The 10,382-nt window shown below is 40.2% G+C and overlaps 2 protein-coding genes across 2 annotated transcripts; both read right to left on the bottom strand.

The window, feature by feature from the left end:
* Window positions 1–1,456: 1,456 nt before the first annotated feature.
* nmbb (neuromedin Bb) lies at window positions 1,457–3,062 on the bottom strand. The gene is made up of 3 exons (XM_071489142.1): window positions 2,811–3,062; window positions 2,408–2,595; window positions 1,457–2,304 (listed from the first exon to the last, which is right to left on the bottom strand). Exons 1-3 carry the CDS (start codon window positions 2,974–2,976, stop codon window positions 2,251–2,253), a joined length of 408 nt encoding a protein of 135 aa, XP_071345243.1. The 5' UTR covers window positions 2,977–3,062; the 3' UTR covers window positions 1,457–2,250.
* Window positions 3,063–5,161: 2,099 nt separating this feature from the next.
* sec11a (SEC11 homolog A, signal peptidase complex subunit) lies at window positions 5,162–9,985 on the bottom strand. Its single transcript, XM_071489447.1, has 6 exons — window positions 9,806–9,985; window positions 9,237–9,346; window positions 7,880–8,029; window positions 7,507–7,626; window positions 5,696–5,753; window positions 5,162–5,594 (listed from the first exon to the last, which is right to left on the bottom strand). Exons 1-6 carry the CDS (start codon window positions 9,854–9,856, stop codon window positions 5,544–5,546), a joined length of 540 nt encoding a protein of 179 aa, XP_071345548.1. The 5' UTR covers window positions 9,857–9,985; the 3' UTR covers window positions 5,162–5,543.
* Between the last annotated feature and the right edge of the window lie 397 nt (window positions 9,986–10,382).

The following is a 10,382-nucleotide window of genomic DNA, read 5'->3' as shown; positions in this document are numbered from 1 at the left end:
GACTATTACCTGGATTCACTCCAACAACAGGAATCATTTCCTGGAATTTAGATTTTAAATTGTTTCTGTGTTTTGGCAAGCATCGTCTCTCCTGTTCATCTGTGTGGGGCGGCAGAAAGAGGGACTGTTAGATCTGAGCACATAAAGGAACAAAGCCTTCACATGAGCAACAGAGTAAATGCAAAGTCAACACACAGCACAGAGACGCTAAATTGAAATCTTTCATTCCCCCAGGAGGGAGGAAGCATGATGCACATTGTGGAAGGTCTATGTGAGCTCAAATTGTGTGGAGACATCACCTTCCTAAACAGTTAACACTTTGCAGCATGTTTGGATCTGTAATTTTAAGTCATGAGAGGGCAGTTATATCACACACAGTTATTAACACACTGAACAGATGAACATGCAGTTAATCATGTAGATATTTAAGACTTGTGGTTGAAGCATTCTAATACAGACCAGCACACCTCGTGTATCTGTGCAACAGCAACAATAAAATGCTATGACTGACTCGTTACGATACAATATTGTGTCCTGAATTTTAGCTTGTAGAAACATTTTTTTCATCAAACCAACTGTTTGCACTTTAACCAAAAAGAAGCAAAAGGATCCCTCTGGAATATGTTTTTAAGTTTCTCATCAGAGGTTTGAATGTAACTTTGAAAGCCTTTTCTGGGGACTTAAATTTCCTGTAACCTATTGAGCAAGCTTATTTATAAAATTGTACCCAATTTTGTAGCCTACTAACCTACTTATGTACAATGTTCTGCACCTGAAAGTTATAATGTGTGATTATGGAGGGAGAAAAAAACAATTCACAAAAGCAAGAATTAGACTTTTTGTTTGTCGCAAACTAATTCGGAGCCAATACTAAATCTTCAGTGGGTTCACTTACAATTAATTAATTCTAATGCAACAGTAGCCTATGAAGTTACTGACTTGGAGCAATGTGATGAACCCATTAATAACAATAAGAGTAGACAAAATACTTGGAACACCTCTCAGTGTAATGCAATAAAATTCATCTGCGCCATAAACTGCATTTACCAGAACGACCAAAAAATTCAACACCTCTCTAAAACATTTTCAATGGAAACTGAACTTAATAAGAAGCCTGATGTTAGGATTTATTGCAGAACTGTTGTGTCAGACTGCTTTTAACAAAGTTGTCAACTGACAACCAGTGCATTGTTTATTCTGATTTTTTTTTTTGATCAGTCAGCCAGGTATAAAGACAACACAACTCTCACCTCTCTCACCTGAAAAGTGGATTATAGCACAACTTTCTCAGCTCACTTGCTATTTTGCACAATCCACACCTTAGAAATGACATAAAGCAATGTATGTGGTAATTGTGGGGGAGATATTGAAATAGCTGTAGCCTCACCCTTTTATAACACCATAGATTAGCCCAAGGCAATGTAGCTGGGTCCATCTCACTTCACGACTATTGATCGAGAGAACAGATCATCTCTTTATTCAAAGGACAAGACAAGTAGCCTACAAAAGATGATATCGACATGTCGAAATGTTCGGGGAGCCAGACAATGTGATTTATATAAGCTGCCCACATTAGTATTTATATAAGTGGTATTTTGGACATGCTTTTAGCACAGGAGTGAAACAATCAAGCTGAACAACCAGTTGATTGTTGTTGGGCCTATAAATAAGGGTTATGAAGGGCGTGCATAGACCCCCTGAGAAAAACAGAGGGGGTTAACTCAGAGTAAGGTTTTCATACAGTTGAGCCCTGACCAAGATGATGCTGACTGTATGTCACGATATTTTTGAGGCCACAGTAAAATTCAAGTGAACAGTGAGCCAACCATGTCACACTGCCATTTTCCAGTCTATTCTGCATTCTCCATTGTTGAAGTGCTCGGTGTCTCCTTGAAGCAGTTGTGTGTGCTGATGTGAACTCGGACAGGACTTGAATAAACCTCAATGTTTTCTATAATTTAAAAGCCGCAGATCAAAGTCACAGCGCTGCAAATAATAGCCTAATTTTATTCAATAGAAATAGTTTTAAACGACAAGACAATGTGAAATATCATCATCAAAATAAACTGGAAAAAAAAAACATTTACTTGTATTGCGAATGGCACAGGAGCTGTACGCTAGGGATAACAGTTACAGTAAATTACAATCATGATGAACAGGACACTGTAGGCTGTGTCTAAATTATTTATTTCAACCCATGAGGTCAGATGACCTCGGATCCGTGTTCAGGCCAGAGTTTCGTCTTCTGTGTCACTTTCTGCTTTGGATGTAGCTTTCTAAAATCTTCATCAACAAGTCCGCCTCCTGAAACGCAGAGTCCATAACATCAGAGTAAGATACAGAATCACTACTTCAGTCACTTTCGTGCGAAGACAAAATGAAACGCGTGGACATTAGTGGTATTCACCTGATTTTTCGAGCGGCTCTCTTGTGGCTCCACCCGCGCTTGCAACGCCACCCGCAGAAACTCTTGGAAAAGCTCCCCGAGGGCGCTCTGCTCCCCGGGGAGGGTCACTTCCAGCGCATCAACGCCCTGGCCCTCCGCTGAAGGCAACAGGGGGGTATCCATCACACTCTTCTTGCCCATGAAGTGTCCTGCCAAGTCAGAGAAAACGCTCATTAATGTTATCGTAAATTATGGAAAATCTGGAGAGAACTCCCCCTTTTTCCTTGACAAGACACAACCAACACATGAACATCGTTACGAGTCAAAAAAAAAAGAGCGAAAATGCAAAAATCTATTTTCTGTAGATTTTAAAAAAAATGTATAATAGGTGCGATTTGCTCTTAGATTAGAAGATGATTCTTACCTGTAGCCCAAAGATTGCCTCTTGGATTCACTTTAATTTTTGCAACTTTATTCCTAAGCTCAGTCAAGTCGAAACTGACTCCAGCGGTAAAAGACACGAAAGAAAATAAAACAAGATAAGTGAATAAGCCACACTGGCAAACATTATTCAGCGTAAACCCTCTCATCTCGGCGCGGAGTTGCGAACTGTCCTTCAGGGAGCAAGTTTCCAAGTGTCTCCTGTTGGTTCTGGATACCTCAGCCGCATCCTGCTTTTATAGGCTGTCCTGGCCGGGGTGGGCTCTCTTTACGTTGCGTGTATATTTTTTTCAGCCTGTGTATAAATCGGAGCCAGCTGACTCATTGCCAAGGTTTCACTAGACCGCGTCTGCTGCCGTGCGTCTTTTACGCACAAGGCTATTCGTGCTCAGCTCAGGGCAGATGACAGTGTTTGCTGAAAAACATGTCTTCTCAGCAGCCACCCAACTAGATTAACAGCAATATACCAAAGCACAAATCTTTTATTCACTGGGGGTTTTATTGATAAAGGTTAGATTTTAATTCCCTCCTGTCAAAGTTTGAAGCGATTTTCAGACGTTTTGGGGCACAAGCAGCCTACGTGATAATGATGGAGGGACCCTGTACAAACACCGGTATATTCACTGTATATCTAATGTATTTGATGAAATGTTTGATGAAGTGCTCTTACGGTTCATAACAAACAGATAAAATATGCCACAATATACAACATTTTGTAGCTCTTAATAAAAGCCCCATACACTAGACTAAATGTAAAAAAGAATTATTTTGGAGGCTGAGCCTTATTGATGTAAATTGTGCGGTCTGATCCACGAAATGGCACAGGTGACTGTTGCTCTCTCAAGAGCAACGCATCCCGTCGTTCCCAGCCCAGCTCCCTTCACTCCCCCCTCTCTCTCATGGCCAGACCTGGCCCCTTACAATGAGCAACGTGACATTTGGCCAGTTGCAGCATGCCGCTGTGATCACCATCAGTCCTCTGAGGACAAGAACCTGCTGATTCTCACTGCTAATTTAGAGCTGATAAGACAGTCGGCCTCTGTGTCACTTCAGGGTGCTAAAGTTGCAAGTTTATGGAGGAGCTGCAGCTTGCGTCCTGCTCTTTTCATAACCTTTGGCATTCGCACACACATACTTGTGATTTCAGGCATTCTGCACCACTGAATATCAGTCTAATTTGGAGACAGTCTGACCATCACGGCTTCACTCTCACTAAGTTCACAGATTGGACGATCTGTCACAGCCAGGGGTTTATGAAACACTGCATTTTCCCCTGAGAGATGTGATGGATATCTGCATGTTAGGCTCAAACCAACTGATTTACAGATCAAAGCCTGCAATTACTTTCAGGCCATAATCACTTGAGACTACATTAAGTTTCACCATGCAGCATATTGTGTTTCTTGTGAGGTACCGCTGAAAATGAGAGCAGTAAAAAGCCCCACTTAACTGGCAACACAGGCAAGGTCTTTGAGGTCCGACAAAAACTGCAACCAAATGCAATCAATCTCAGTCAGAGATCAAGTACCTCAATAGTTTCAAGTGGATCCATATTAAAATTATATGTCAATCCCTACTACTGTATGATTACATGCTGGTTGGTTATCAGTAGGATTCACCTTGATTGCAATAACACTAAAGTGTGTCCTAGATTACGTAAACAAAGAGTGCAGCAACAACGTTAATGCTCACTGCATGTCCGCACTCATGAAAAGCTCAGGCCACTTAAAAAGAGGCAGAGCCTGTGCCCGACTCCAGTGACCTTTATATAAGAAAGTTATCAAAAAAGCCATTGCACAATTTAATTTACGAGAAAATGTGTGTGCAACAAATTACTTCTGGCACAGCTCTGTAAATTAACTTTTATCTGATTGTGGTTGGTACTGGTTTTATAGAATTTTTGGAATGTCATTTTAAAAATGAAACAACAGATAATGAAATCTATCTTCAAATAAAAATAATACAGTGCTGCTTTAAAGGTTCTTTTTATGTAGCATTCTCTTCAGGTGCAAAACAGTATCAACACCATTTTCCTGCAAAAAACTCTTTGAAAAGATTTCTAGAAGACATATTACTCATCATTTGCAACTACAAATACTGATCAGAGGACGTTACTTCTTTTATGTGTGTGATTTTGATTCTGTGTAATAATAATAATTAAGATAATAATAATAAAAAAAAGATACAGCCACAGTTAATATTCCACTTTTGGCACATGCTCTGTATTTCCAGATCAATATGGATCTATCACATTGGGCAAAACGACATAGACATCGTCTGACTCTTGAATTGGGGCTGAGAGAAATTTAGGAAAGGAGTTGTAATAATCCATAGTGGATGGTAACCAGATTTCATATTTAATATCATTCATATTCAGTTCTCATAAAATACTTCACATATTTTTTCTCAAACACAATGGTTCAACAGGAAAGAAACAAGACTTAATTTATCTTAAAGAATGCTGTTTCACATTCTGAGGATAACAAATAAAGATAAACTTCATTCTAAACCTAGCCTAGTTCCCTCACAAAAATATTTTTAAAGCTTGAATTTTTCAAATGTAAACACCCTATCCACATTTCTACAAAATGTTCAAACAAATGGTACAAAAAAGCCAGTTGGGTTTGACAAAGTCTAACTTAATTCTGTTTTGAAAGGCATGGTTGAGGTTTCCTGGACGTAGTTTATCCTTCTTGAGTCCTGAAGTCTGGGAACCTCACTCTCGGTGGACCAACACAAAGAGACCCAGCATGAAGAGGACAGCATACTGCAGAGTCAAAACACAGGAGGAATTAGAATCATTCTAGTAACTTTAAAGCTGAAGAGCCAAGCATATCTAGTCAACTGGGACAGGGTCGACAAACTTACTTTGAACTTGGGGTAATCGTTCATCAGAATGGTGACAATTCCAATGTATGGCACAAACCTGGAGATGACACGAATATTCACCACAAAGAAACTTTAAAGCATAACATGCTAGTTTGTAACTGATCAAATCACACAGTAGAGTCAAAGTCTATAACGCAACCCATCTGGAAGCTGCCCCACATCCTAATTTTTTCTGTCTATATCCTCATTGGAATGTAGTTGCTTAACCTCAATCCCTGAAGAACAGTTTTTCCCTCAATATGAAAGGTCAAATGATGGCTTGTGAGATTACAAGCGATTCTGACATGCAGTTTTGACCTTGCAAGTTTCCTTAACCTGTCTGGCTTGGCATTTCTCAGCATCCTTCATCTTCCCTGTTGCCACTTTGAGCGTTTCCTCTGGTTTTCATATTTTTAGCTCAGCTTCCCATTCCTTCCTCCCTGATGTGGACAGGTCAACGATGAGGCCCATCTTCTCTCCCGTTCCCTCTGTTAATTTGAGCCTTAACTGCTATGCTTCCATGATCAAACCTTGATTTTCTAATTCCCGCAGGTACAGCTTCTCCTCCTTCTCATCCATGAGCAGATTTAGCTCTAGCTCAGGTATTTGAAGGAGGATCTGTTGGGCCAGATCCATTTCCATGTCTGGGTCAGGTCCGAGGTCTACTTCAGATGGAAGCAGAGACAGAGACACAAGACAGCTGTGCTTCATTTGTCTCTGCAGACTGTACATTTATACACACACAAACACACACACACACGTTGACACAGCTGCCTCTGCTTCCATCTTTAGTTCAGACTGTGCTTATGTTTTTGCTGCAGGCTGTCGTGACAGCACAATCAATCCAAAGACAAAGTTGACTGGATGAGCAGAAGACATCTTCTGCGGATGAGTCCTCTCTTTCTTGCCCTTCTTGTCTGTCGTTTAGATGGCCCTCTCTGGGGAGAAGGAAACTATTTTGTCAAGTTGCTGGCAGGATTTCAGATCAACCACCTCTTGGAGATCTGTAATACTCCAGGGTTCGACTTTCCCCGCTCTCGTTCTCTCTTGCTCTCGCTTAGCAACATGATGACAACAGACCTGTCTGTCACTGGTTGTTACTTGACACATTGGAGCTGTGTATATTGTGGAGTTATACTTGTCACAAAGTACTGGGCATATATGTAAACTTAATGTATTTGCTTTTGGACTCTAAGTCAAAAAACCAACCAAAGAAAAAGAAGAGAGAAGATAGCGGTAGATTAATTAATCAGTGATGAAATTAATTATGACTTGCAGCCCTACACAAGGTACCCTGCTTTCAGAAATGAACATCTGAGGGTCCCAAATAGAAACCTAAGTGCCCAATGTCCTCTTTGCACCTCTCATACATCTGGACAAGTACAGATTAAGGGGATGTCATACCTTGTTCAGTATTAATTAACTAGCAAAAGATAAAAGATCAACCATAATCCCTAAAGCTAAATAGGGAAGATGTGAAATTGCTGCTTTTCACAGATGACCTTGTCAGTTTGTCTTCAGCCACAGGCACAACTATGGTCATCATTCAATTTCAATTACAGCATAGAAATATTGCTTTTGTTGTGTCCATCCCCTGCGCAACACATACTGTTTTGTTATCTTGTAGATAAAGATGATTTGAATTTAATGCACCATCTCTGCTGGACTTTCCTAGATTGTCATTATCCTTCAATTTTGAGTGTGAAACATCCATCTGATATTTGTGGCCTCTACTATAGAGCAGAACAAGTTACCTGTATTAAAAATGTTAAATCTGTAACATCATGCATTTTTCCAACCAAGGTACTCACCCTCTAGCTCGTCCCACAACATCTTTTTTCTCCAGCCAGTGTTGGCCCTGCTTGTACAGTCCTCTGTCATCCACTGCATTGTTGTCCCCTTTGGTCAAGAACTTAATGTCCCCATTTTCCCTGTGGACAATGTATGAGCATGATTTTAGACCAAGATGTACACTATGTCCTCTTTGTCAACACTGTGTCTGGATGAGGTTACATGATCTATGTAAGATGTCACACAGGCTTCTCTGAAAACCTTTAGATTGCTTTTTGATACAGTTAAATAGTTATGAATGGCATTCTCAGGTTTGACAGAGGTGTGGGACTCAATGATACTGTAGTACAACGTAATCATGGACAACAACACTGGCAAAATGTGCAGTCGTACTTTTCATGGATCTTTAGTACTCTGTGTACTATTGGGATCTCTCTGCCTTCTATCCTGAAGACAACGATCTCTCCGACTCTGATGGGATCTTCTACTCGGTTGGTCAGAAACAGCAGGTCGCCTCTGTGGAAAGCTGGCTCCATACTCCCACTGAAATTACATACACATAGGCAAAATTAGTTAGTACCATTTAGATCATTTAAATATTTAACATTTCCACCTTTATTTAACAAGGTACCATGCCAACTCCAAACTTTGTTTTGCAGACATTATTCACAATTTGTGGAGGAGAGGAGAGGCATGTCACCTCCTGACCATTGTTTGTAATTGATTCAAGTTGAGAAATAGGAAACAAACTCTTTGCAATATCAAACTGTAATGTTTGCAAAGCCACTAGGAGGCATTAACAACTAATATTGAAATGACTAAGAACGACATAAAAAACCCCCCAAAAAAACACAACAGCAACAGAACATTGTTGGACATCCATACCTACCAGTGGTTAAACTGGCGTTATATTGCTTGCATTGCTTAAAAACTAGGAGATTAGGAAATACAACCTGACGTGAGTTACAAGCCATAACATTGTGTGAGCGGCAGTCTAATCTGCCTCATTGTAACAGTATGATATATATAGGGGATAGTTAGGTAATAGTTGATTACAGCTTGTTGTTGTAAATATATTGCTCCTATTCTTAAATGCTATTGTAGGAACGCATGAGAGGATTAATTACTCTGCTTTAGAACACTTTATTTTATGTAAGGAAATCATGTAAATACTCAGAATCAGGTGATTCTGTATATGGATTGTAGAGGGATCTTATGTTACACATGTGTGCACCAGTATCACTGTATCTGGCTCCTAATCCTGAAGAGATGACTTGTTCTATGTTTAATATATTTTTCATATATTCATATATTATTATATTTAAGTATTTTTCATCCATGGAGGTTGCCATTATGGTATTCTTTACCCTTGGTAAAACTACCCAGGTTTGCTTACAGATCTATGGACTAAAATGCATGCCCGAGTAAAATTATAAGTTAAACAAATAGACTTTGAATGTCAAAGTCAAATTTATGCAACCATATGGTGATGAGTGTGTGATCTTTCCAAGAGTTGTGTCATCCAGAGGAACGCCAAACAAACCTTACTCTATGCTTGTACAACACAGGGTTGTTGGCTAGTCTAACTGTTTAATATACGTCCCTGCAGGACTCATCACTGTGCGACGTTTTTTACTACCCAGGAGAAGTTACTTAAATTTTCACAACACAGATTCTCATCAGCAGAGGCTAGAAATGCCAAACTAATGTAGAGGAGGAATCAAAAGCTTAACACATGCTAATAACTTACCTGAGAACAACAACAATAGGACTTTCGCTGCCAGTGACAACCATCAGTCCCTTCCAGATCATCAGCGCAGAGGAAACAATCATACCAAAGTTCAGCACCTGGTAGTACAGCTGCAAACAAAATGCACACATTTGCATCTCTGTCAATAACAACCATTATAAACACAAATGAGCCTATATAATTACCAATACGCCTATTTCAGTTATATAATAACCCGAGACCCACTTAGTAACTGTTGAATTTGCTTTAGAAAACTTTAAATTCACTGATAGCTAATCTGGCGTTAAACCTTTGCTCACACTATGTGTGGTTAGACGAGGAAAATAGCTAGCTAAACTGAGGTCAGTTGTTAAAACAAGGTTTACAGACGGCCTTTGTGCTCCAGTATGAGGAGATCCCTCTGCATTAAACATGTGCATAAAACAGTTCACTTGTAGGTCGCTAACAGGCGACAGACTGAGGCTTCAGTGTTAAAAAGCGCTCGGCGGCTAGTTCACGTTAGCTCTGAGCTCTTTCACAATACAAAGAGCCAGTCATCACAGCTGAGTAAACTACTGCCCGGGACCTACCTGCCGCTTATTCATGCGACGAACATCGTCGAGAAAGTCTAAAGACAACATTGTTGAAAATACTACAGGGTAGAAAAGATGCCCAAATCACATTAAAACGTCTAAAGTAACGAGCATATGGATGCACGGTCGAGCACCGAAACTTGCATCCGAATCTTCCGGGTGCGCTCAACCGGAAGTCCCGCCCCCGCACTGAGCGCTGTGTTGAGGTGTCAGTCCAGGATACGAGAGACAGCATGGGGGGCTCCCACTAGTGCCGCACCGAGCTGAGAGGCGTTACTGCTGCTGCTGTTTGTCCAGAAAGTGTTGTATTGTTCTGGTTTAACATCAGTCAAGGGTTATATGGAAAAGAGACAATAAAACAATAGTAGACCAGTTATTATTGCAGCAACCCAAATGAATATGTTTTTTATGTAGATTTTCCAGATCTCTCCATTTGAATCCAGGCTGACTCTATGATGTTGAGCTCTGGGAGCCGTAAAATCTGTTGCAGGATTCCTTGTTGTTCTTGTCAGTGAAAGGTGATACTTGGTAATAGTTCTTTATGACTCTGGTTGTATGTTTGGGGTCACTTTAA

Source organism: Trachinotus anak, unplaced genomic scaffold (assembly GCF_046630095.1).
Source record: "Trachinotus anak isolate AG129_WGS33_773 ecotype Australia unplaced genomic scaffold, CSIRO_AGI_Tana_v1 ptg000011l, whole genome shotgun sequence".
In the NCBI taxonomy this organism is placed as follows: domain Eukaryota; kingdom Metazoa; phylum Chordata; class Actinopteri; order Carangiformes; family Carangidae; genus Trachinotus; species Trachinotus anak.
This window is presented reverse-complemented; position numbering and strand designations above follow the sequence as displayed.